General features: G+C 40.6%; 1 protein-coding gene across 1 annotated transcript; it reads left to right on the top strand.

The window, feature by feature from the left end:
- Nucleotides 1-2,118: 2,118 nt before the first annotated feature.
- Nucleotides 2,119-27,461, top strand: LOC139465700 (F-box only protein 38-like). The gene is made up of 13 exons (XM_071247502.1): nt 2,119-2,384; nt 3,676-4,666; nt 5,108-5,243; nt 5,566-5,696; nt 13,914-14,090; nt 14,328-14,481; nt 16,496-18,953; nt 19,962-20,064; nt 21,450-21,616; nt 22,282-22,436; nt 23,361-23,464; nt 24,959-25,072; nt 25,939-27,461. Exons 2-13 carry the CDS (start codon nt 3,748-3,750, stop codon nt 26,115-26,117), a joined length of 4,797 nt encoding a protein of 1,598 aa, XP_071103603.1. The 5' UTR covers nt 2,119-2,384; nt 3,676-3,747; the 3' UTR covers nt 26,118-27,461.

The following is a 27,461-nucleotide window of genomic DNA, read 5'->3' on the forward strand; positions in this document are numbered from 1 at the left end:
CTTGGAGGTGAGCACGCCACCGGAAACGGATGAGACGCCATCTTGGAGGCGCACGCCACCGGAAACGGATGCGACGCCATCAACTCCCAGCATGCCCTGCGCGCATGTGCAGGTCACGTGACCGGATGTGACGTCACAGAGGTCACGTGATCCTCTCGACCAATCAGAAGCCAGGAGCGGTACTGGACCGCTGTACACAACTACTCTCACATGTATCCAATTTATATACCGGATTGTTTGTGTAGTCCACCTACCCCACCCCACCCACCCCACCCACCCCCACCCGTCAAAAAAAGTTGTGCCAGACAAAAACTTGAACATACTGATGATGCTTCAGACTGTTGCAGATTTTTGCAAGATATGTTTTAAGAAAAGTATTTAGGCTCATGGTTTAATAGTAAAAATACCACCAACACACACCCCTCCCACAAAACCCGAATATCAAGTGGTCCTTTCCTAGTGCAGCTGCTGTGCATATTGATAATGTTCATTGGATAGTATAAAGTGAAGGTGTACTAAATGGTGTGGTTCTCAAACAGAATGTTTTCCCCCTCCTTTCAGGGACAAGACTTGTAACAGAAATGTGTTTTGTCTCCGTCCTACGTCCCAGCCACCGGAAAAATTCAAATAGTCTGACCTAAATATGTTTATACATCATAAAGTAAATGCAAATATATTGAAAAAGTCTAAATGAATGGGCAGTCGGTTATTGTTCTGCGCTGGTGAGCTGAACAGATGGAACAAGCAACAGATGCGGCAATCACACATCTCTATCAACGGTGATATATCAATACCATGAGATCAATTGATAGTATATACATTCAATTCTAAAAGCTGTGAAGTTATTAGTAGTATAGGTGATAGTGTATTTGGCCAAACACTATCGAGGATTTAACACTTCACAGCGGCTGGGTGGAGGTGATAGATGTGCAGATGTCACGCTGAGTCATGCCATAGAGAGAGAAAGGGGGGGGGGGGGGGGGGGGGTGTAACACTTATTGCACTTATATATGGCGACATGTACGTTTGTGTGTGTATGGCTGCTTGTAATAGTCCGGACTGATGCCGATATATAGTGCCAGCAGAATTGTTGGTTTGTCCATAAAGTTTTGGAGTATGTCCAAATCTCGCTATACTGACAAATATTATGCTTATATGATGCTTCTGGCAATAGGTTACGGTATTTTGGGGGTCTCAAAATGTAAATCTTTATTGTGCATAAGTTATCTTCAATCTTTATTGTCAGAAATTATGTGTCTTCTGAAATATTCATGATCAGGATTGGCATAGTCTTCATGAATATGGTAGTACATCTTTATATTATTCTCTATTCAAGGAATCGTTTGGTAAGGAGTTGTATCTTAGCTGTGTGACAGCGACACAATGTAGAGCTGCATGCACTTGCTCAGTGTTTATGTTGTTCGCATCTGCCGTGTATTGAAACTGAGAAATACACAAACATCTCACGAAACAGAAGATTATGCTGCATTTGTAAGGCTGGGTATGTTGAGTACAGTTATCATTTGTTTTACTCTGCTCACGTAAAAACAAGTTAAGGATAGATAACTTACCAAAGATGTATTGTGTGCATCCGACCAAACATAAATTTAGCATCCTTTTGTTTACAAATAAATGTAAATTAATTATTCATTTCGCTATGTGTATGTATTAAGCCATGACACATCGTAGTCTATTTATTATTAGTACTTTGAGGAGGTCAGTTCTAATAAGCGTGTAACCATGGGCCTATGACATACACTAACGAAATTAATTGAATTGATGATGGTCTTCTCTGTGCGAACATCGTCGCCATGTGGCTGAAATAATGCCGATGCAACGTTAATTTTTTACTAATTTTAACTCTGAGCGAACGTTTTCAAAAAGCTAATGCACCAAATTGCCACGAATAAGGAGCTCGTTGATCATTCACTCATAGTCTTTTTAGTGGGTTTTTTTCTTTCTGTTAACCACCTTAAATGTGTGGTACTGTAAAATGTTTTAAAGACTGGGGTCCATCTATATAAACGAGCGTTTCTGCCACCAAATACCAGTATAACAGCAGGTGCGTGAATATTGACCAATGGCAACGACGCATGGTCTTCACATGCTGAATTGCAACATGTCGGCTTACTTGGTGACATTCTGATCGAACGACCTTTCACTTAACTGATCCAGGATGCGTATCCCAGTTCGATCGCAGAGGAATAGGAAAATATTTGTGTACGCTGTAATCACTTGTAGTTTGGGCTATTACTTTTCCCCGGCTCTCGACCTCGGTATAATCAAACCTCTCATGATAAAATACGGACTGCGGGAGGATGTCCCTGAAAAGAGAACCATTCCAAGGCCAGCGCTCTACCCCTTTCTCGGAGCACCCAGAGAATGTATGTGTCATAAATACGCCAAGTTCATATGCGTTAAAACCGAAATTGCTCCTACCTGATAGAATTGTTGGCACCCCTGTTTTTTTAAGTTCCAATACACCCACACCCATATTTTCTACGTGTATTTATATTGCATATTGTCAATGTTGATGAATCGTATGCTTGTCGGAGCAAACATGTTACTAGAATTACATTGACATACGTAGTTTTAGGTTTTTATGTCGCTATGCAATTGCAAGTTATGATTTTATTTCCGAACGATATTTTGTTCTTGTGTTTGTCACCGCCTGTATACAGATAACAAGCTCAAGTGACATTTTCCCCTTTAGTTTCTGTTTGATAGTGAAGAAAGTGAAACTCGACATGGTCCAATAAATATCCTTGAATTTGAACTGATCATGAATCATGTGCTTGATAATGAAAAAAAAAATTGGTGGTAACTTTTACTCACTGTAAACAAGTTTTAAATGTATGGTTTTAATTATCACTGGTTGTAATAATAATGTACGTATTTATCATGCACCAAATCCATGCCCAAAAGCATGCTTAAAGCGCAACATTTATAGGTTTTTATAGGTTTTCCTTTTTTCTCCAAAATACAGGTCAAAAGAACTTTCACCATGTTCACTGACTTTAATTTCTATGGGGAGAAAAATATTTGTAGTAACATATATGCAATTCATTTATTTGTCAGTGTATGTGTGTGATATCATTCTATATTTCATTTATTTTATAGAATTGGCCTTAATCAGTGTTACTGAAAATATAAACCCGTATTTATTTGTAGAAACTTTATAGAAAGGTTGGAATTATCAATAGTATAGTCATGATAATAATAATAAAATGAAAATAGAACAGTCAAATTGATAAATATGTCATAAGTAAAAATTCATGGATCATAGATTATTCTATTATAGAATATATTTACTTGTGTAAACATTATGGAAACCCACTATCAAGTAGCTGTGATGCATTACTAAGACTTTGTTTCTCTCATTTCCTGCAATAATTACACAATGACATCCTCAAGGAAATTGAATTTTTAACAATGTCACTTTGATGGTTATATTTTGATGATGATGCTTCTGATATTCTTTTGGTCGTTCATGAATGTTTCAAATATTACCAATTCAGAGGATCAACCCTACATTTTATTTATTTATTTACAATGAAATGGCCCAACTGTCCAATTAATGTAATTTTAATATGTAAAAATGTACTTGCCAAGTACACCTACGATGCTTACTCAAAAAATACATAATTGAAATGAAGTTTCCATTATCTTTTGCAGTCAGCCTCGAGAAAAATGAAACGAAGAAAGAAAATTAGTCAACATCAGTATATGTAGCAGCAACCGGTTGAGATGACATCATTCAAGATGGCGACAGAGTGCACATGTAACAGTAGTAACCTTATAGAGAAACATCAAAAAATGACTTTGTCAGATTTATTAAATTGTTTTAGTGAAATGAGGCAAAGAGATGAAATAGCAGCTGAAATGGAAAGAGAAAAAAGTCAAGCTTTTCTCAATAGTTCAGATTTCTTTAGTCATCTGTCACTCGAGATCATATGTCATGTCCTGAATTACCTCCCTTTGCGAGATGTGCTGAAAATGGAACAACAGTGTAAGAAGATTCAGAAGGCTGTTTCAATGCATCTTAAAGTTAGGAAGTCAATTGATTTTACTGAAGGGGAAATATATGGGTGGATTCCTGCAAGCTTGAATGATTCCATGCTGGCAAAGCTTATATCAAGATGTGTGGAACTTGCATCAATATATGGTTTTCACTCTCAGCTGATCCTTAAGAGAAGACAACGTGGTGCTGACATGTTGACTATTCCAGGAATTGTTGCAGCTTTGTCATCAGCACCAAGACTTAAAGTAGTGGAAGTGTCGGATATCAACCTCATGGAAGCCATCTTGAATTATCTTCCACGCTTGGAAATTCTTGGAATATTCAAAAACAGAAATGGTGCATTTCCAATCAATCCATCAAATAAACTCACTCTGACATCTAACCCAAGAATCACGTCCCTTCATTTGTCTGGAGTTGTGATTTCAGAACTACCTCGTATGAGTCATGTGAAACATATTTATCTCCGTTGGGTAAAAATCACACACTCGCATCCATTCCGTGATTTTGCAGTTCCAAGCCTGCAGAGCTTTGTCATGTCTAACTGTGCAGGTCCCGCCAGCACACTGAAGTATGTGCCCCTGATAACAGGCCTGGCTGCGGCAAGGTCTCTCACTCGGCTAGAGCTTGTCAGAGTTCCATTTCTTGGTAAGACCTTACAGACTGACCATTCAATTTGCCGTGGGGGGATTTTTTGTTTGAGACAGAATATATTTTCTGTCACTGCTGTAACACATATGGATTGTTTCTTTCAAAGGAGCTAAGAAGGGTTTTTTTAGAGAACCATGACATTTTTTTTCAGGGCTATCAGCATGAGGACAAATTACCAGGAAGTAGTTTGGAAATGGGCCACGGATTTATTATTTGAATTCAAAGGACAAGGTGTAACATAAGGCACAATATGCTTGATAAGTATGATAAGGGTCCAAGATCTCTTGTTAAATGTATGGCCAGTATGTATGTTTTGATGATGGAAAGATTTTTTTGGTGTGCATTTTCCTGGAATAAATCTTCATATGCATGGGATGATAATTATGACTTAAAATCACTACAGACCATATTAACATGGCCATTACATGTGGTACACAGGGGGCCTGATACAGCACATCGTGGAGGACAGCTGGCGAGTCAGTGGCTTCTCCCAGCTGCAGACTGTCATGTTCGGAGCCTGCAAACACGCACAGGAAGTTGACCTCGGCTACCTCATGATCACAGCTGCTCACTGGTAAGGAATACTTTTGCTCTTCAGTTTTCTGAACTATTTCAAAAAAAAGTTTTGTCCTGGATTGAATATATGTCTTTCATGCCTGGGTGGCTGGTATCTTTGCCCACGCTAGGCAACAGTTAGTTAGGGTTTGTCTGGTCCCAACTCTCAACAGCATCATGTACATGCACTGATAGTGTGACATTATGTTGACCATTTCTGACAGGGCTGAGTGTGACACAAAACAGCTCTCACTTAACTACGAAATTTTCATTAATTTTGATAGAACGTTTGACTGTATTCCATCTGTTGACTGTGACACTGTTACACATTCCATCTCCAGCTTAGAGGAGTTGAGTATCCAGCCCTCTCTCACCAAGGACAGTTTGTTTGCTGCCATCAAGATGGCTGACGTCACCTTCCCTGTGTTCGAGACACTCCATCTGGGTTATGTCGACCCCTTTCCAGAGTCGGGTAAGCAACTATTACAGAATGTGTTTAGTAGACAGTGGAAAGAAAAAATTAAAATGGTGAAATGTTGGTCGTTGGTTCCTAACATTTGTGTTTGTTTGATTGTTTGATTGCTAACTCCATATTCAGCAAAAATGAACATCTATCCACGCATTTGCGATATGATGAGACGCAATCAACTAAGTCACTGAGCATGAACATCCGATCAACTGGGTAAATTTGCTGCGGACCAATGCTTACCCAGAATCCCCATGGGTAGCATTATAACAACATAAACACCTTGCTGTTTGTTGTCACAGAACTAATGTCTGGTGTGTGTCTTATCGTGTCTGTTTGATGTTACTGTGTTTTGTCAGTCTGTGTCTTATCGTGTCTGTTTGATGTTACTGTGTTTTGTCAGTCTGTGTCTTATCATGTCTGTTTGATGATACTGTGTTTTGTCAGTCTGTGTCTTATCGTGTCTGTTTGATGTTACTGTGTTTTGTCAGTCTGTGTCTAATCGTGTCTGTTTGATGTTACTGTATTTTGTCAGTCTGTGTCTAATCATGTCTGTTTGATGTTACTGTGTTTTGTCAGTCTGTGTCTAATCGTGTCTGTTTGATGTTCCTGTATTTTGTCAGTCTGTGTCTAATCGTGTCTGTTTGATGCTACTGTGTTTTGTCAGTCTGTGTCTAATCGTGTCTGTTTGATGTTACTGTGTTTTGTCAGTCTGTGTCTTATCGTGTCTGTTTGATGCTACTGTGTTTTGTCAGTCTGTGTCTTATCGTGTCTGTTTGATGTTACTGTGTTTTGTCAGTCTGTGTCTCATCGTGTCTGTTTGATGTTACTGTGTTTTGTCAGTCTGTGTCTTATCGTGTCTGTTTGATGTTACTGTGTTTTGTCAGTCTGTGTCTTATCGTGTCTCTTTGATGTTACTGTGTTTTGTCAGTCTGTGTCTTATCGTGTCTGTTTGATGTTACTGTATTTTGTCAGTCTTTGTCTAATCATGTCTGTTTGATGTTACTGTGTTTTGTCAGTCTGTGTCTTATCGTGTCTGTTTGATGTTACTGTATTTTGTCAGTCTGTGTCTAATCATGTCTGTTTGATGTTACTGTGTTTTGTCAGTCTGTCTAATCGTGTCTGTTTGATGCTACTGTGTTTTGTCAGTCTGTGTCTAATCGTGTCTGTTTGATGCTACTGTGTTTTGTCAGTCTGTGTCTAATCGTGTCTGTTTGATGTTACTGTGTTTTGTCAGTCTGTGTCTAATCGTGTCTGTTTGATGCTACTGTGTTTTGTCAGTCTGTGTCTTATCGTGTCTGTTTGATGCTACTGTGTTTTGGCAGTCTGTGTCTTATCATGTCTGTTTGATGTTACTGTGTTTTGGCAGTCTGTCTTATCGTGTCTGTTTGATGCTACTGTGTTTTGTCAGTCTGTGTCTAATCGTGTCTGTTTGATGTTACTGTGTTTTGTCAGTCTGTGTCTAATCGTGTCTGTTTGATGTTACTGTGTTTTGTCAGTCTGTGTCTAATCGTGTCTGTTTGATGTTACTGTGTTTTGTCAGTCTGTGTCTTATCGTGTCTGTTTGATGCTACTGTGTTTTGTCAGTCTGTGTCTTATCGTGTCTGTTTGATGTTACTGTGTTTTGTCAGTCTGTGTCTAATCGTGTCTGTTTGATGTTACTGTGTTTTGTCAGTCTGTGTCTTATCGTGTCTGTTTGATGCTACTGTGTTTTGTCAGTCTGTGTCTAATCATGTCTGTTTGATGTTACTGTGTTTTGTCAGTCTGTGTCTCATCGTGTCTGTTTGATGCTACTGTGTTTTGTCAGTCTGTGTCTAATCGTGTCTGTTTGATGTTACTGTGTTTTGTCAGTCTGTGTCTTATCGTGTCTGTTTGATGTTACTGTGTTTTGTCAGTCTGTGTCTTATCGTGTCTGTTTGATGTTACTGTGTTTTGTCAGTCTGTGTCTTATCGTGTCTGTTTGATGTTACTGTGTTTTGTCAGTCTGTGTCTTATCGTGTCTGTTTGATGCTGCTGTGTTTTGTCAGTCTGTGTCTTATCGTGTCTGTTTGATGCTACTGTGTTTTGTCAGTCTGTGTCTAATCATGTCTGTTTGATGTTACTGTATTTTGTCAGTCTGTGTCTTATCGTGTCTGTTTGATGTTACTGTGTTTTGTCAGTCTGTGTCTTATCGTGTCTGTTTGATGCTACTGTGTTTTGTCAGTCTGTGTCTTATCGTGTCTGTTTGATGCTACTGTGTTTTGTCAGTCTGTGTCTAATCATGTCTGTTTGATGTTACTGTATTTTGTCAGTCTGTGTCTTATCGTGTCTGTTTGATGTTACTGTGTTTTGTCAGTCTGTGTCTTATCATGTCTGTTTGATGTTACTGTGTTTTGTCAGTCTGTGTCTTATCGTGTCTGTTTGATGCTACTGTGTTTTGTCAGTCTGTGTCTAATCATGTCTGTTTGATGCTGCTGTGTTTTGTCAGTCTGTGTCTTATCGTGTCTGTTTGATGCTACTGTGTTTTGTCAGTCTGTGTCTAATCATGTCTGTTTGATGTTACTGTATTTTGTCAGTCTGTGTCTTATCATGTCTGTTTGATGTTACTGTGTTTTGTCAGTCTGTGTCTTATCGTGTCTGTTTGATGCTACTGTGTTTTGTCAGTCTGTGTCTAATCATGTCTGTTTGATGCTGCTGTGTTTTGTCAGTCTGTGTCTTATCGTGTCTGTTTGATGCTACTGTGTTTTGTCAGTCTGTGTCTAATCATGTCTGTTTGATGTTACTGTATTTTGTCAGTCTGTGTCTTATCGTGTCTGTTTGATGTTACTGTGTTTTGTCAGTCTGTGTCTTATCACTGCTTATCGTGTCTGTTTGATGCTACTGTGTTTTGTCAGTCTGTGTCTTATCGTGTCTGTTTGATGCTACTGTATTTTGTCAGTCTGTGTCTTATCGTGTCTGTTTGATGCTACTGTGTTTTGTCAGTCTGTGTCTTATCGTGTCTGTTTGATGTTACTGTATTTTGTCAGTCTGTGTTTCATCGTGTCTGTTTGATGTTACTGTGTTTTGTCAGTCTGTGTCTTATCGTGTCTGTTTGATGTTACTGTGTTTTGTCAGTCTGTGTCTTATCGTGTCTGTTTGATGTTACTGTGTTTTGTCAGTCTGTGTCTTATCGTGTCTGTTTGATGCTACTGTATTTTGTCAGTCTGTGTCTTATCGTGTCTGTTTGATGCTACTGTGTTTTGTCAGTCTGTGTCTTATCATGTCTGTTTGATGTTGCTGTGTTTTGTCAGTCTGTGTCTAATCGTGTCTGTTTGATGTTACTGTATTTTGTCAGTCTGTGTCTCATCGTGTCTGTTTGATGTTACTGTGTTTTGTCAGTCTGTGTCTTATCATGTCTGTTTGATGCTACTGTGTTTTGTCAGTCTGTGTCTTATCGTGTCTGTTTGATGCTACTGTATTTTGTCAGTCTGTGTCTAATCATGTCTGTTTGATGTTACTGTGTTTTGTCAGTCTGTGTCTTATCATGTCTGTTTGATGCTGCTGTGTTTTGTCAGTCTGTGTCTTATCATGTCTGTTTGATGCTACTGTGTTTTGTCAGTCTGTGTCTTATCATGTCTGTTTGATGCTACTGTGTTTTGGCAGTCTGTGTCTTATCGTGTCTGTTTGATGCTACTGTGTTTTGGCAGTCTGTCTTATCATGTCTGTTTGATGCTACTGTGTTTTGGCAGTCTGTCTTATCGTGTCTGTTTGATGTTACTGTGTTTTGGCAGTCTGTCTTATCATGTCTGTTTGATGCTACTGTGTTTTGGCAGTCTGTCTTATCGTGTCTGTTTGATGTTACTGTGTTTTGGCAGTCTGTCTTATCATGTCTGTTTGATGCTACTGTGTTTTGGCAGTCTGTGTCTTATCGTGTCTGTTTGATGCTACTGTGTTTTGGCAGTCTGTCTTATCATGTCTGTTTGATGCTACTGTGTTTTGGCAGTCTGTCTTATCGTGTCTGTTTGATGTTACTGTGTTTTGGCAGTCTGTCTTATCATGTCTGTTTGATGCTACTGTGTTTTGTCAGTCTGTGTCTTATCGTGTCTGTTTGATGCTACTGTGTTTTGTCAGTCTGTGTCTTATCATGTCTGTTTGATGCTACTGTGTTTTGTCAGTCTGTGTCTTATCGTGTCTGTTTGATGCTACTGTATTTTGTCAGTCTGTGTCTAATCATGTCTGTTTGATGTTACTGTGTTTTGTCAGTCTGTGTCTTATCATGTCTGTTTGATGCTGCTGTGTTTTGTCAGTCTGTGTCTTATCATGTCTGTTTGATGCTACTGTGTTTTGTCAGTCTGTGTCTTATCATGTCTGTTTGATGCTACTGTGTTTTGGCAGTCTGTGTCTTATCGTGTCTGTTTGATGCTACTGTGTTTTGGCAGTCTGTCTTATCATGTCTGTTTGATGCTACTGTGTTTTGGCAGTCTGTCTTATCGTGTCTGTTTGATGTTACTGTGTTTTGGCAGTCTGTCTTATCATGTCTGTTTGATGCTACTGTGTTTTGTCAGTCTGTCTTATCATGTCTGTTTGATGCTACTGTGTTTTGTCAGTCTGTGTCTTATCGTGTCTGTTTGATGTTACTGTATTTTGTCAGTCTGTGTCTTATCATGTCTGTTTGATGCTACTGTGTTTTGTCAGTCTGTCTTATCGTGTCTGTTTGATGCTACTGTGTTTTGGCAGTCTGTCTTATCGTGTCTGTTTGATGTTACTGTGTTTTGGCAGTCTGTCTTATCATGTCTGTTTGATGCTACTGTGTTTTGGCAGTCTGTCTTATCGTGTCTGTTTGATGCTACTGTGTTTTGTCAGTCTGTGTCTTATCGTGTCTGTTTGATGCTACTGTGTTTTGGCAGTCTGTCTTATCGTGTCTGTTTGATGCTACTGTGTTTTGGCAGTCTGTCTTATCGTGTCTGTTTGATGTTACTGTGTTTTGTCAGTCTGTGTCTTATCGTGTCTGTTTGATGCTACTGTGTTTTGGCAGTCTGTCTTATCGTGTCTGTTTGATGCTACTGTGTTTTGTCAGTCTGTGTCTTATCGTGTCTGTTTGATGCTACTGTGTTTTGGCAGTCTGTCTTATCGTGTCTGTTTGATGCTACTGTGTTTTGTCAGTCTGTGTCTTATCGTGTCTGTTTGATGCTACTGTGTTTTGGCAGTCTGTCTTATCGTGTCTGTTTGATGCTACTGTGTTTTGTCAGTCTGTGTCTTATCGTGTCTGTTTGATGCTACTGTGTTTTGTCAGTCTGTGTCTTATCGTGTCTGTTTGATGCTACTGTGTTTTGTCAGTCTGTGTCTTATCGTGTCTGTTTGATGCTACTGTGTTTTGTCAGTCTGTGTCTTATCGTGTCTGTTTGATGCTACTGTGTTTTGTCAGTCTGTGTCTTATCATGTCTGTTTGATGTTACTGTGTTTTGTCAGTCTGTGTCTTATCTTGTCTGTTTGATGCTACTGTGTTTTGTCGGTCTGTGTCTAATCGTGTCTGTATGATGATACTGTGTTTTGGCAGTCTGTGTCTTATCGTGTCTGTTTGATGCTACTGTGTTTTGTCAGTCTGTCTTATCGTGTCTGTTTGATGCTACTGTGTTTTGTCAGTCTGTGTCTTATCGTGTCTGTTTGATGCTACTGTGTTTTGGCAGTCTGTCTTATCGTGTCTGTTTGATGCTACTGTGTTTTGGCAGTCTGTCTTATCGTGTCTGTTTGATGTTACTGTGTTTTGTCAGTCTGTGTCTTATCGTGTCTGTTTGATGCTACTGTGTTTTGGCAGTCTGTCTTATCGTGTCTGTTTGATGCTACTGTGTTTTGTCAGTCTGTGTCTTATCGTGTCTGTTTGATGCTACTGTGTTTTGGCAGTCTGTCTTATCGTGTCTGTTTGATGCTACTGTGTTTTGTCAGTCTGTGTCTTATCGTGTCTGTTTGATGCTACTGTGTTTTGGCAGTCTGTCTTATCGTGTCTGTTTGATGCTACTGTGTTTTGTCAGTCTGTGTCTTATCGTGTCTGTTTGATGCTACTGTGTTTTGTCAGTCTGTGTCTTATCGTGTCTGTTTGATGCTACTGTGTTTTGTCAGTCTGTGTCTTATCATGTCTGTTTGATGTTACTGTGTTTTGTCAGTCTGTGTCTAATCGTGTCTGTTTGATGCTACTGTCTTTTGTCAGTCTGTGTCTTATCGTGTCTGTTTGATGCTACTGTGTTTTGGCAGTCTGTGTCTTATCGTGTCTGTTTGATGTTACTGTGTTTTGTCAGTCTGTGTCTTATCGTGTCTGTTTGATGCTACTGTGTTTTGTCAGTCTGTGTCTTATCGTGTCTGTTTGATGTTACTGTGTTTTGTCAGTGTGTGTCTTATCGTGTCTGTTTGATGCTACTGTGTTTTGTCAGTGTGTGTCTTATCGTGTCTGTTTGATGTTACTGTGTTTTGTCAGTGTGTGTCTTATCGTGTCTGTTTGATGCTACTGTGTTTTGTCAGTCTGTGTCTTATCGTGTCTGTTTGATGCTACTGTGTTTTGTCAGTCTGTGTCTTATCGTGTCTGTTTGATGCTACTGTGTTTTGTCAGTCTGTGTCTTATCGTGTCTGTTTGATGTTACTGTGTTTTGTCAGTCTGTGTCTTATCATGTCTGTTTGATGTTACTGTGTTTTGTCAGTCTGTGTCTTATCGTGTCTGTTTGATGCTACTGTGTTTTGTCAGTCTGTGTCTTATCGTGTCTGTTTGATGCTACTGTGTTTTGGCAGTCTGTGTCTTATCATGTCTGTTTGATGTTACTGTGTTTTGTCAGTCTGTGTCTTATCGTGTCTGTTTGATGCTACTGTGTTTTGTCAGTCTGTGTCTTATCATGTCTGTTTGATGCTACTGTGTTTTGTCAGTCTGTGTCTAATCGTGTCTGTTTGATGCTACTGTGTTTTGTCAGTCTGTGTCTTATCGTGTCTGTTTGATGTTACTGTGTTTTGTCAGTCTGTGTCTTATCGTGTCTGTATGATGATACTGTGTTTTGTCAGTCTGTGTCTTATCGTGTCTGTTTGATGCTACTGTGTTTTGTCAGTCTGTGTCTTATCGTGTCTGTTTGATGCTACTGTATTTTGTCAGTCTGTGTCTTATCATGTCTGTTTGATGCTACTGTGTTTTGTCAGTCTGTGTCTTATCGTGTCTGTTTGATGCTACTGTATTTTGTCAGTCTGTGTCTTATCGTGTCTGTTTGATGTTACTGTGTTTTGTCAGTCTGTGTCTTATCGTGTCTGTTTGATGCTACTGTGTTTTGTCAGTCTGTGTCTTATCGTGTCTGTTTGATGCTACTGTATTTTGTCAGTCTGTGTCTTATCATGTCTGTTTGATGTTACTGTATTTTGTCAGTCTGTGTCTTATCGTGTCTGTTTGATGCTACTGTATTTTGTCAGTCTGTGTCTTATCGTGTCTGTTTGATGTTACTGTGTTTTGTCAGTCTGTGTCTTATCGTGTCTGTTTGATGCTACTGTGTTTTGTCAGTCTGTGTCTTATCATGTCTGTTTGATGCTACTGTGTTTTGTCAGTCTGTGTCTAATCGTGTCTGTTTGATGCTACTGTGTTTTGTCAGTCTGTGTCTTATCGTGTCTGTTTGATGCTACTGTGTTTTGTCAGTCTGTGTCTAATCGTGTCTGTTTGATGCTACTGTGTTTTGTCAGTCTGTGTCTTATCATGTCTGTTTGATGCTACTGTGTTTTGGCAGTCTGTGTCTTATCGTGTCTGTTTGATGTTACTGTGTTTTGGCAGTCTGTATCTTATCGTGTCTGTTTGATGCTACTGTGTTTTGGCAGTCTGTGTCTAATCGTGTCTGTTTGATGCTACTGTGTTTTGGCAGTCTGTGTCTTATCGTGTCTGTTTGATGTTACTGTGTTTTGGCAGTCTGTGTCTTATGTCTGTTTGATGCTACTGTATTTTGTCAGTCTGTCTAATCGTGTCTGTTTGATGCTACTGTGTTTTGGCAGTCTGTCTTATCGTGTCTGTTTGATGCTACTGTGTTTTGTCAGTCTGTGTCTCATCGTGTCTGTTTGATGCTACTGTGTTTTGTCAGTCTGTGTCTAATCGTGTCTGTTTGATGTTACTGTGTTTTGTCAGTCTGTGTCTTATCGTGTCTGTTTGATGTTACTGTGTTTTGTCAGTCTGTGTCTAATCATGTCTGTTTGATGTTACTGTGTTTTGTCAGTCTGTGTCTTATCGTGTCTGTTTGATGCTACTGTGTTTTGCAGGCAAGTGGAACCAGGAGGACCTGGTGATGATCCACGGCCTGGCAGAGGTGTCTGAGAACCCTGCAATGATCACCGACATCGGGATGAAGGCCATTGGTCAGTGCTTCTCCTTCCTCCGCAACCTGGAGATCTACAACTGTCCGCACCTCCATTTCCCCATGTCATGGTTCACATCAGGTGAGTTGATTCAGAGAAAACAGCCTCCAGAGAAACAATATGCTGTAACATTGAACGCATGTTATTGTCCAAATTTGTCCACGCTGTAATTCTAGATTTGTCAGCCATGTACCCAATCAGCGACTGGAATATTGAAGACTGAAACTTTCTCTGACTTTCTCTGATAGCTGAACAGGCTAAGGACAATTTACTTTCAACTGTGTATTGAGATCTGTAACCATGGTAACTGTTCTGCAGGTGTGGAGACGCTGAGTCACCTGCGACACCTTCATCTCCGTCGCTGTCACGCTCTACGACTCCAAGACTTCTGCCGCTTCGTTGAACACCTACCCCAGCTTGAGCTGCTGCACTTAGAATACATGTTCAGGGAGCCACCAAAAGGATGTGCTAGGTGGGGAATCATTTCTGTTGTCAGAAATCAAATTTACCATTTTTACAGTTTAGATTTTGAAATCCAGTCAGGTACCTATCATATGTCGCCCACGAAGATCTGGGTTAGATTTGGTCTTGTGTACCTATGCTTTTCGTAAGCAGTAGAGGACGTAACATGAACGCTAGATGGGTCAGGCCCACTGACCTGGTTGATGCATGTAATTGTATCTCAATTGCGTAGATCGATGCCCATGATGTCAATCACTCGATTGTGTGGTCCTTGATTGATTGTTTATGATCTCAGTCATTTAGCTGGAATACTGCTGAGTGCAGCATGAAACAACCTACAAACAAAACTGTCGTGCAGTTTCCATTTGAATGCTACAGAAGAGACAAAACATACAACAATGTATGAAACTGTTATAATATCTAGTACTACAACACTTACGAGACACCAGTGTAATCATGCTAATGGAAAAGTGATAATCATATGAAAGTATTAAGTACAGAGTGCAATTCTGCATGAAAACAAACCTATATAACTATCATGAGTTCAGGTAATTGTTGAAGGACTCCGTTTGGGGGTAAACTTTTGTTGTGATATTGTACAATAAGAAAAGCATTCAAGCTGTTCAGTGCAAGATATAAGTAAGTAGGTGCTCATACAACTGGCCATTGGTTGGCTTCGTATGGGTTCAGTTAGAACACTTGGCACATAATCCTGTGATCAGATGGGGGTCATATAATGATTACCATGGTTAGTAGTAGAGGACGTAACGTGTACGCGAGACTAGAGGACGTAACGTGTACGCAAGACGGCTCTCCCGTCTCGCGTACAAGTGACCACCTGAGAGGGGTCACTCGTATGCGTGACGGTCTGTCAGTGGACCACGGATTTCTTCATGTTGCACTAAAATGTCTCTACAAGTGTTATTTGTGAAAATAATAAAACGAAATTAAGTACAGTTATTGATCATTATACGAGTTATCAATTGACATGATAAAAATTAGAAGGTTAGAAGGCAAGTGGTGTTGCATATTTCTGCAGGACACAGGGACAGTTCTTGGGCTTACCCTGTCCTCACTCACTCACACTGGGGCACATTGTAATATAAAGTTCTTTCTATAGTCAGTGCACTTACCTTTCTCTTGACAGATCTGTGTTGACAGATGGTTACAACAGATGCCTACCATTACGATTTCTCTGTAATCATTACAGTTTTCATCTAAAATTAAAGGTATTATGATGATAAAGTTAACTTTTAAAAATAATTGTATATCAATTTGTTAAAAATACAGTATATCTTTTTGAGTTACTCATCCCATTGCATGTAACTTGCTTGAAGATTCACATGACATCCTGTCTGGAAGTACACTGTAGGGAGCTCGTAATTTATATCATAAAATGTTCAGTATGGCTGAGCGAATATGTGAAAATACATGAACAGTATTCAAGATGTAAATGGGGGCGGTCGGGTAGCCTAGTGGTTAAAGCGTTACCTCGTCACGCCGAAGACCCGGGTTCGATTCCCGACATGGGTACCATGTGTGAAGCCCATTTCTAGTGTCCCCCGCCGTGATATTGCTGGAATATTGCTAAAAGCTGCGTAAAACCATACTTACTCACTCACTCACTCTCTCAAGATGTAAATGACATGTGCACTGGGCACTACTAATAACAGCAGTGCTGGCGCTCACAATAGCAGACAGCGATAGAAATTTGAATGAAAAACAAATCAACAAACTTTGCCAGGTTGCTGGAGTCATTACTGAAAAATGAGTACAATCACTAAAAATTACTTTTATTTTGTCCCGATATTACTTACATGGCATGAATAGGATGGGTCCCATGCAACTGAAACATGAACCAGAATTTGTTGCAAATGAAAGTAATCATGGTTATGAATATTCCAGTATTAAGACCCATGAGAAGATGCAGAAACAGTGGTGAGCACATGTATTGATCATTTTGTCTGTAGGCAGTATTATTCAGTATAAATATTACATTTATCCACATTGAATCCTTGTTGCAGAGTTGGCCTGAGTGCTGGCACCGGGTTGGGTGTATCCTCAGCTCTTGTCCAGAACAACGGCAACGACGCCGGTAACCTTGATGGTGGGAATCACAACAACGACGACGGGGATCTGAATCAGGATGATAACAATAACAATCCAGATGCAGGGGCCAGGGCTGCTAACGGAGGGGACATTAACAACAATGAACCACCCAATCAAAATCCAGATAACATTGATCCCCACATTGAACCCGACGATGATCCATTGGATGAGGATGATGAATTTGATGATTTTTCCGATAATGGAGATGACTTAGATTTTGATGGATTGAGTGGGGATGAAGAAAACATTGATATGGCCAATCACATTGGAGATGACATTCGAATGTTGGCAGTGGTAGCCAATGAGGGAGCAGGTAACAAATCCCATGAGGAAGAGGAGCACGCAGAAGTCAGTAAGAAAGTTAGTCAGCCCAAATCCAAGCAGCCTGAAAAGGATGACAGCAAGCCAGGATCAAGCAAAGACGATTTGAACAACCCACAGCCAAGCACAAGTCGAGTCTATTGTGGGGGAATGCCTTCAGGAAGCTGTATGAAAAGAGAAGTTAATATTGTCCCATCTGTTGATTCGAGGTCCACCTGTCAGCTCGTTGATATTGACATTGGTAATGGCAGTGATACAGATACAGAAAGCCCAGCAGACGGCAAGATCAAGGTGAAGGTTGAATGTAACAGTGCCATTGAACTTCGACCCAAGGATGAGGCTGTGGTTACTGAACCAAAGTTTGTGTCCTCATCTTCATTGTCTGTAGCCCAGAGAGAACTAGATGAGGCATGTCCCAGTACATCACGAGCGTCAGGCACCATGTCTGCTTCTTCACAGGGAATCAAACCATGTTCCAGTACCAATTCTGCATGTGTGCAAGGAATCAAGGCAACTTCAAGAAACTCATCTGTTACTGGTCAGGACGTCAATGCAACCACCAGCGCCTCATCTGCTAGTGTGCAAGTCGTCAAGGCAACCTCCAGTACCTCTTCTGCTAGTGTTCAAGTCGTCAAGGACAAGAAGGAAAAACAAATTCCATGTGTGAAAAATGAACAGCAGTGTAGTAGTCTTCCCTGCAACTCTGCAGGGAGAGTTCATGTTAGTGACCGACAGACAGCTGAAGAAAAAGAAACTGAAGAACACATCTGTAGCCCAGCTAAAAAGAAGAAGAAAACTTGTTCAAGGAACAAGGATGAACATATTGATAAAAGTAGTGCCAAGTCACATTCAAACTGCAGGGAAAAACGTGAATGTGCAGATCGTGCTTCTCGTGGCTCAGAGTTGGTGAGCCCTGCACAGGGAGATAGTGATAAAACAACTGACCAGCACTGTTCAAAGGACCTCCATGGAGAGTCACCTATTGCTCCACCTCGTGCTTCACCCTCAGGAACTGCTGGCAGTCAGCATGGGAGCACTTGTAGACATCTTGAATCATCTCAACCTTCAACCGTAGCTTCTTCGTCTGGCACAGTGAAATCATCGTCAGCAAATTCAAATGTTGATCTCATTAGAAAGAAACCTGTTTCAAACGTACCAAAATCAGTGAATCCGAGGACTACCTCTTGTGCAGTATCTGACCCTGCAACAAGTAGGAAAAAGTGTTCAGTGCCACATTTGACACGTAAAGATCTCGTTAAATCAAGTCCCTCCAGTCAGCGTGAACCTACGGGGGATACAACAGAGAGTTCCAGTGATGAAGGTTCAGTCAAAGGAAATGTGGACAATGCTAAAATAGTTCGAAAGAAAAAACAGCCATCTGATAACAGGAAGACAAACTCACAAACTAGTTCCCCGGAACCCAGTACATCCAAAAACTCCGGGGATAAAGCTTCTGTTGAAAGTGAACCCGACAATCGTACAGTAGATGAATTTCTAGATGACATTGCTAAAGACTATCACAATGACTTGTCTGCCTCCAGAATAGCAGGTGATGACAACATGTATTTGTTTACTCCTGAGGAGGTGGAGGCGATGGGCTTTGGGAAGGAGAACGCTGGTGAAGAGGACAAGGATGAAGACACAAAGGGTTACAACATGAGGCCAAGGAAACGTGGGAAGAGTCTGACTGGCAAAAAGAAAGGTCTTGTGAAAAAGAGAAGGAAGCTTGACAATGTTGTGAAGACAAATCCAAACATGCATGACAAGTGCTGTCAGGCAGTCAGCGATGAAATACGTGAGACGACAAAGCGTGCAAAGGAGCAGGAAGAGGCACGACAAGGAGCTGCTGCAGCTCCTCCTAAGTCAAAGGGAGGCAACTGCTGTGGGAAAAGGACAACAAAAATGAGGTCTCAGTCATCTGTTGTGCACGAGGGTGGATCTGGTTCCAGGGTAGAGGTGCTGAGGTTGAAACTGGGACCGCGGAGGAAAGCCAACATGTGTGATAAAGCTACTAGCACAAGTGACCCAGTCATAGAGGATGACCATATTCAGGTGAGCTTCAGCAATTCTTCATTTATCATGTTTTTATGTTTATTTTTTTTTTACGCCACACTCAGCAGTTTTCTAACTATATAATGACCGCCTGTAAATAATCGTGTATGGACCAGACAAACCAATGGTTGATATTATGAGCAATGTCCCTCACTGTCAGAGTACAATGACACACAATCAACCAAGTCTTTAAAACCAACCACTTGTTTCATTTAGTTTCATCGAACAACCAGCTTAAACATCCCCTGAGGGCTCCTGAGGGGGTCATATATATATATATAGATAAACATAACTATGCCTCTATGGGAAACTATTGCATTTATATGTATCTTATGGCAGAGCTGTAGATACTAGTAACAGATGGACTGATTTACAACAGAGATTGACACTACTTGATAACGATACTTATCATGCTTGTGGGGCAAGTTCCCAATTACCCAAGAAATCATGGGCCTGGCATCGGAAATATAGAACCAAATGACCCAAATTACAGTTCTAGGGCTCTCTCATATGATAACCATTTTATCCTACATTTGTCTTGAGTGAGTGAGTGAGTTAAAATTTACCATTGCATCAGCATTATTTCAGCATATTAAAAATACCAACCCATATACATGGTATTGGACACAGTGTTTTGTATTTATACATTGGTGGTGTTGCTGTATCAGGGTTCACTCTAGGAATGTTATGACAGGGGCCCTTCAAATTCAAATATTCCAGAGGTACACCCACACTTGCCCATACAGCACAAAAATATGGGCCTTTTTTTCCAAATTTAGGGGCTACAAGCACAAGGCCTCACCCTAGAGTTATCCCTGCTGTTGCTATGCAGTGCATATTGCAGATTTTTCACATCGCCATAAACTTTCTTCTAATTGTGTAATCTTCTTCATTAAAAAATAAACCACATCAAGTTACATTAATGTGCAGTAAGTTTGTGATAGAAGTGCATTTGGTACATGCTGTATACCTCTATTTTATACTTAAACATGTATCACTTTCACTCAGGTGCTGTCTCTGAGGTCCAAGAGTCTGCTGTGTGTCACGCTGCACATGGTCGGGGTGACAGACGTCATCGTTGATGAGTGTCCAAACCTCAAGCTACTCCGAGGTGAGTTATTGAATTTGCATTGCTCTTGTTTGTTACCAGGGTTTGATTCCAAGACTGCAACTTTAGCCACTTGTCCAAAGCCTGTGTCTAGTAAAATTGTGTTTGGTCTTGTGAGCTCCATATGTCCATATGACAACACGAAAATCTAATGAAACTGGTGTTGAGAGCCCTGTTCAGGCGAGTAGACTCAAAAGCTTTCAGCACAGGCTAGATTCCTCACATGAGTGCAATGTCTTATTTCTGGTGTCTCCTTCCCTGATATGGCTGTAATATTGCTGAAAGAAGTGTGTGCACACACACACACACACACACACACACACACACACACACACACACACACACACACACACACACACACACACACACACACACACACAGAGCATATTAATGTCACCAGTTACACCTGGGTACAAAAGGGAACAGGTACCTAGTCGTCTAATGGTTGTGTCCCTATCATTGTGGGTTAGAATACCGATTAGCCCGATTATGTTTCTTGATTTGTCTCACCGCTATACCCATGGTCGTGGGTATACACTATACACCAAAGTGGTAAACATCTGACACATGCATCACTCACGCTTTCCTCCCACATCAAGCTGATATAACTGGAATACTGTTCAAAGCAATGTTAAACCCCACTCACTCACTCACTCACTCACTCACTCACATGGCATGGTATCTCAGTGAGCTAGCACTATAAATCGGCATCATTCCGGACTTGTACAAGCAGGCACACACACATGTACATGCACGTCGCTATATAAGTGCAATAATCTTGGACGCGATGTTAAACCCCATTTCACCTCACCTCACCTCACCTCACCTCACCTCACCTCACTCACTCACTCACTCACTCACTCACTCATTCTCTCACTCACTCAGTGAACCTTGAATCACACCTTCATTTACACTGTGTTTCTTGTTTCACCAGTATGAATGTATTGTCCATTGCCCTGCATCATACATACTCCAAACATGAACTATCAGTATCTACATAACTGCAAAAACAATCGCCATGAGCAAACACAGGTGTAGCTGCTGTTACCATATCCTCTCACCCATTCACTGTTTCATTGTCGCGATTCGCTGTGCAGAGTTGCGTCCCTTGGGCACGCCAGAAACATATGATTGTGGGTTCGAAACCCGGTTCACCCCAATTATGTTTCTAGGTCTGTCAGCACCATACCCATGCTCGTGGGTTTCACCGAAGTGATAAACGTCGGAGACCTGCATCACTTCAGGCTTTCCTCCAACATTACGCTGACACGCCGTGATATAACTGGAATACTGTTAAAAGAGGCGTTAAACCCAACTCACTCACTCAATGTTTCATTGTCACAATACTTCATTGTTAGTTTTTATTAACTTGATTCCATCATCTGCAGGAAGTGCTTGTCGCGTGCTGAAGAAAGTGACAGTAGGCGGTGCTCCTAAGTTATCTAAGGTGTCATTTGCACAGTGTCGGAAGATCGATGAGATGCACCTCGTCAATGAAGTCTGTGATCAGATCAGCATGACCAACAGAGTTATCTACCTTCGGCCCATGAGACAGGTATGAATATGCTACTGATAAACAGAGTTATCTACCTTTGTCCCCCATGTTTGTTTGTTTCTTGTTTAACACTGTATTATTCCAGCTTTTTGCCGGCCTTTGTCCCATGAGACAGGTAGGAAGATGCTACTGATAAACAGAGTTATCTACCTTTGTCCTCTGAGACAGGTAGGAACATACTACCGATAATCAAGCTTAACAAAAGTTTAGCCGAAGACCTGGATTTGATTTCCGACATGAGTACAATGTGTGAAGCCCATTTCTGGTTTTCCTCGCCGGGATATTGCTGGAATATTGCTAAAAGCGGCATAAAACCAAACTCACTCTCACTATCAAAAGTTGGTGTCAATACTGCCTTTTGGGATGGTTGGCATTCCACGTGCAATGGAAGAAACCATTTCCATTGAACAGGGGATCCACTATGGTAGATGAAAAATACTTTTTATAGATCAAAGTATTAGTTTTCAACATGATCTCATGGCAAGAACTGGCATCCACACAGATGAGATAAACAAGAATGTACACGTCTCACAGATGAGGTGGACATTAAGAGTTTCATCATATTATGCTTATATGAAAATACTTAAATTTTGTTCTTGCCAGCGTAACCATGGTAACATTAGCTGTCCTAAAATGATCAATTACCTTTTTATTTGTCATTGCAGTTCGACATGTTTGCCTTTGAGAACATGTTATTCTGCCAACCTGACATCGACTACCATCTGTGTGTCATCTACGACTACAGCCCCGACCCCACCCACACCATGTACAACCGCGCCCGCGTGGCCACATGGCTTGACCTGTTTAGTGGCACCAATATGTAAGTTGACATATGAAGGTCACCTTCAATCAGTGAGTAGGTAACCATGGTAACATCCAGGATCAACAGACACTTTCAGTGAGTAATGTTGAACAGGAGAGATGCTACCAGTTAAAACTCCAGGGTGGACTCTTGAAAATAATGGATTATGTTTATATATGTTCATTATTTAGTTAAAATGGCAGACGAATAACATTCATTGTTTTTTAACAATTTTCTTGGCCAATAGGGTAGGGATGCAACTTGGCACTAACCCATATCAGCTTGTCTAATGTCCTAAGGGCTAGTAGAAGTGCAGAGTTTTTGTTAGGTACAGGGATAGAAATTAACCTTCCAAGTCTCCTAGCCTGAATAGTGATTTCTATCAGTGAGTGAGTTGGGTTTATCGCCGCTTTTAACAGTATTCCAGTTATATCATGGCGTGTCAGCTTAATGTGGGAGGAAAGCCCAAAGTGATGCAGGTCTCATTCAAACCCACAATCATAGGTTTCTGGCGGGCCAAAGGGACGCAACTCTGCACAGCGAATCGCGGCGCCTTAGACAACTGGCTAGTGCAAATTCTGTTCCCACGGTGTCCTAATATGTTGTCACTAGTCAGGCTAGTAACTGGTTGAGGTTAAGTTACATCGCTGCAGTGGGTAAAATCAAATAAATAGAAAACATTCATTTGAGGTCAATTTCACAAGAACATCTCTAGAAATTTGTTCAACAAACATATAATGTGAAGATATGAAAGTGTATTTTCAATGTGTTTTTCAGCAGTTTTTATTTTTCATTTTTTGCAAATTTAATAATATCCTTTCCATGAAACAAGGAGTAATTTAGTTTGACCTTATGAATAGTAATTGCTGATAATACCTTTTAAAGCACATTGTTTTAGAAGTTTCAATTTTTTAGACTTAGCATATTTAATTGTTTCTTCAGGGAGCTGTTGCGGTTCATGGATTTTGAACAAGCCAAGAACTTCCCAGTGGATGAGGACGATGATGAAGAGAAGAAATGCTACAGAAATGCGTACATCTTGCATGGTGGGTCCCATGGGCTTAAAAAGATAAAAGAACTGTTTCTCAGGCAATGGCTTTTGAAAATAAAGTGTGGGCTGGTAGTTGTTGTTTTTTGCGGGGGTGGGGTGTGTGTGTTCAAACCAAATATGCAGTTATGTACAATCAACCTTGGAAAGGGCCTACTTTCCTAATGTATTCCTTGAGGAGTTGTTTCACAATGCGAGGATGTTGTCCTGAGCATACAACGCCGGCAGAAGTAACAAATCCATACTGAAGTACGCAAGTTAGTTTTATTATTACACTATCTGGCTAAAAAAGTGTTCATTGTGTGTCTGGAGTTACATTGGTAATCAGTTATATTACTTTTCTCCAAGATTTCATTCAATTTTGTTTATATTTATTTTGGCAAAATTGAGTATGATCTGATCAGCAAATCACATGAACTCACGATGAACTTAAAAAATTAGTTATTGGAGATACAAATTCTAACGTCTTCCTATCAATTCCTATGAAATTTCTTTTACAAGACTAATACATGTTCACAGGTAATCTTAATCTCTGCGTCCGAAACACTTACCGGCATAAAAAATACTGTACACAAATACCATTGAGTTTGTAAATCATCATGTCTAGTGATATTTTATAGTAAATGTCATGTTTTCATTGACCAAATTTGCAAACGGCAAAACAAGCACACCAACTCCTATTGTCACCATGACCATAACACATGAGATGCCAGTAAAGCAGTGCGCATGTAAAGGGAAGTAACTGTGTGCTATATTGGATCACATTGTTTTTAAGTATTGTAGCATTTCACTGCTGGGGTCATGTGTTTGAGATGCGGAATATTTAAGGATTATTTTTATTTTCTGAAAACCATAAACCATTCATATTCATTCTTTATGTAGAGATAGATATTTACTGTCATTATCTGAAGGACAGACCACAGAAGTTTATGTGTTTCAATAAAGATCAGGTGAACAAAACATGTTGATGTGATCTGAAAGCATTACCCAGCTGGAAAATGTGTAACTATTGCTGGAAAATGTGTAAATATTATAAGCAAGAGAATTTATGCATGTCAACTTCTTTATTACGAGGAACACAATGTTCCATAGTATATGCTTACTCCTTCATCAGGTGAAATATGAGCATGATGATCCTGGATCCCAACAATATATAGTAGAAGTATTTCTGATGTAAATAGTCACGCTGAAGACCCAGGTTTGACTGCCCACAAGGGTACAATGTGTAAAGCCCATTTCTGGTGTCCTCATCCTCGTGATATTGGCTGGAATAATGCTAAAAGCGGCGTAAAACCAAACTCACTCACTCACTCACTCAAGCTGACTAAAATGAAGATCCAGTGGTTACACTGGTGGCCTGCTATGTAGGATCGTGCCCTGAAGGAGTTGGTCGTTGCTCATAGTATCAATCACTGGTTTACGCGGCCCAGACTTACATGCCACTAGCTGTGATGTCTGCAGACAGACACTAACACACACAACCCTGTTTCAGGCTACAATGACAATGGCAGCAAGTGGACGCTGTCGACAGACATCCCCTGGCTTGACCACCTCAGTCAGTGTCCGGACATAGACAGCCCCGACCTACATCCTGACGATTATAAAGGTAGGTGTCTCTTAATGTTGCATTCAACGCTAGGATCCTGTAAGATGACAATTATGGATTGCATCATCAGTCAACAATTTTATGCAGTTAGAAATAGCTTGTGTATTTTCCAGATATCACACATCTGAATAACATTTCCAAAATGGCCCAGTCGTCTAAGGCGCCGTGAATCGCTGTGCAGAGTTGCGTCCCTTGGGCACGCCAGAAACCTATGATTGTGGGTTCGAATTCCAGTTCGCCCCGATTATGTTTCTAGGTTTGTCAGCACCATACCCGTGCTCGTGGGCTTCACCGAAGTGGTAAACATCTAAGACCTGCATCACTTCGGGCTTTCATCCCACATTAAACCGACACGACGTGTTATAACTGGAATACTGTTAAAAGCGGCGTTAAACCCAACTCACTCACTCACTCCAAAATGATATTCCTTTAGCATGTACCTTAATTCACATGATTAAAGACATGTTATTTGTTACAAATTAATGATGATGAGTATGCTTGATGTGTACAGTGGAAAACCTCTCGACTGCAGAAACACTGGGAAACATTTCCTACCGGACAATATTTACATGAAACGAAATATGTACTACATAAAATGCTGCTTTTATCTGGAGGGGCACCAGTGACCCGGTTATCAAGGGTGCTGTGCAGAGTTGCTTCCCTTAGGCACGCCAGAAACCTATGATTGTGGCTTTGACCCGATTATGTTTCTAGGTTTGTAAGCACCATACCCGCATCACCCTGGCCTTTCTCCCACATTAAGCTGACATGCCATGATAAAACTTGAAAGCTGTTGAAAGCGACGTTAAACCCAGCTCACTCAAGCACTGACCCTCATAGCTGTAATCCATCTCCTTGTGTTTCAGAGGGAATCTACTGCCCCAGGCGGAAGGGTCACCACGTGATGACTGATTGCCTCATGGATCTACAGGATGTCATCTCCGAGATGAGACACAAAAGTGTCAGTCTCTATTGCTACTCCGTCATTGTTTATGTCAACATGTGCGACGTCACGGGAACGCCCACACCGGACATGTACCTGTAACCATGGTTACCATCTGATGCTGATACAATGTTGGGCATGCCGGGACTACGAACTGTGTGGTACTTCATCTTGGAGAACATACAGTGACCTTGAGTTGTGATCCTGGAAATTGACACAAGATTCTTGTCAGCATTAGCAAGTTCATTGTCAGCAGGGCGCCTTCTTGTTTCAAGTGTGACATGACTTTAGCCATGCAGCTCAGGAAAATGGCTTGGAATGGTCTGAAGAGGCTTTGGCATAGCTAGGTAGTAAAAGGCCAGAATTTGAATCACCACATGGGTACAATTTGTGAAGTCCATTTCTTGTGTCCCCTGCCATGAAGTTTTTGGAATATAGCTGAGAGCAGTGTATTGCCAGTATCACACACGGAAAAGACCTTGCATATTGAGACAGATCCTTAGGAACCCTTTTCCTTGTATATGAAATCTGATGATCAGCTAGTCAGCTTCTTACATGATCAGATGTCCCAGCCATGCACAGGCCGTGTCTCACACACATGACTGTATCACATACTTGACTCAGATAAATGTTTTGTCTCATGAAGTTCCATAATCCATATGAAACTCTTCTGACAGTTTTTTTGTGTAGTCTATGTGATCTTCGTATGATCCATCCCCTCATAACAACACTCGTGCCGTTCCTGACACATGGCAAATAAGAGGGTTATGAGACTGTTACCGTGGTTACCTGTATGACAGGAACCAGCTGTAATAACAGGCCAATATGACTTTCTAAACAAATTGATATAATAGGGAAATTGTCCTTTGTTCTTGGAAGTATTTTCATGTTTTATTAAATCCTTTCTTATTGACAATTTGTTAATCCAATAATTGAAAATCTGGATTATTCTGGATAAATAGGATTTCATGTTATTTTCTAATGCAGCCAGTGAATCATATTTGATGAGTGAAAGTCAAGCCCAAAGCTAAGTGGTTTTTAGAGAGATTTAGAAGATGCAAAGATGTAAATTAACCAAGAACGTCTCCAAGCTGAATAGTGCTAACATATAGCATCACCCCCAAAAATGAAATTATACCTGCCTTTAAAATACCTTTAACATAAACAAAACTGGTTGGACTAGTGCTAATTGTTATTCCTGAGATGTCAGATTGGCTGCAGTTAGGTCAGTAGGGGCACAGGGTGTTTAGCATTGATAAAATCTACACATTCTTTTGTTTTTGTAACTTGTAACACTGGTAACATGATTTCTATGCTCTACTGGGTTGTGGAGAAGCCTTGTGGTTAGAGGCCCGGGTTCGATTCCCCCCAGGGGTACAATGTGTGTCCCCCGTGGTGATATTGCTAGGATAGTGCTTAAAGTGGCACAGAGCCATATTCACTCAC

The sequence above is a fragment of the Haliotis cracherodii genome, unplaced genomic scaffold (assembly GCF_022045235.1).
Source record: "Haliotis cracherodii isolate W230 unplaced genomic scaffold, xgHalCrac1.p SCAF_18, whole genome shotgun sequence".
Lineage (NCBI taxonomy): Eukaryota > Metazoa > Mollusca > Gastropoda > Lepetellida > Haliotidae > Haliotis > Haliotis cracherodii.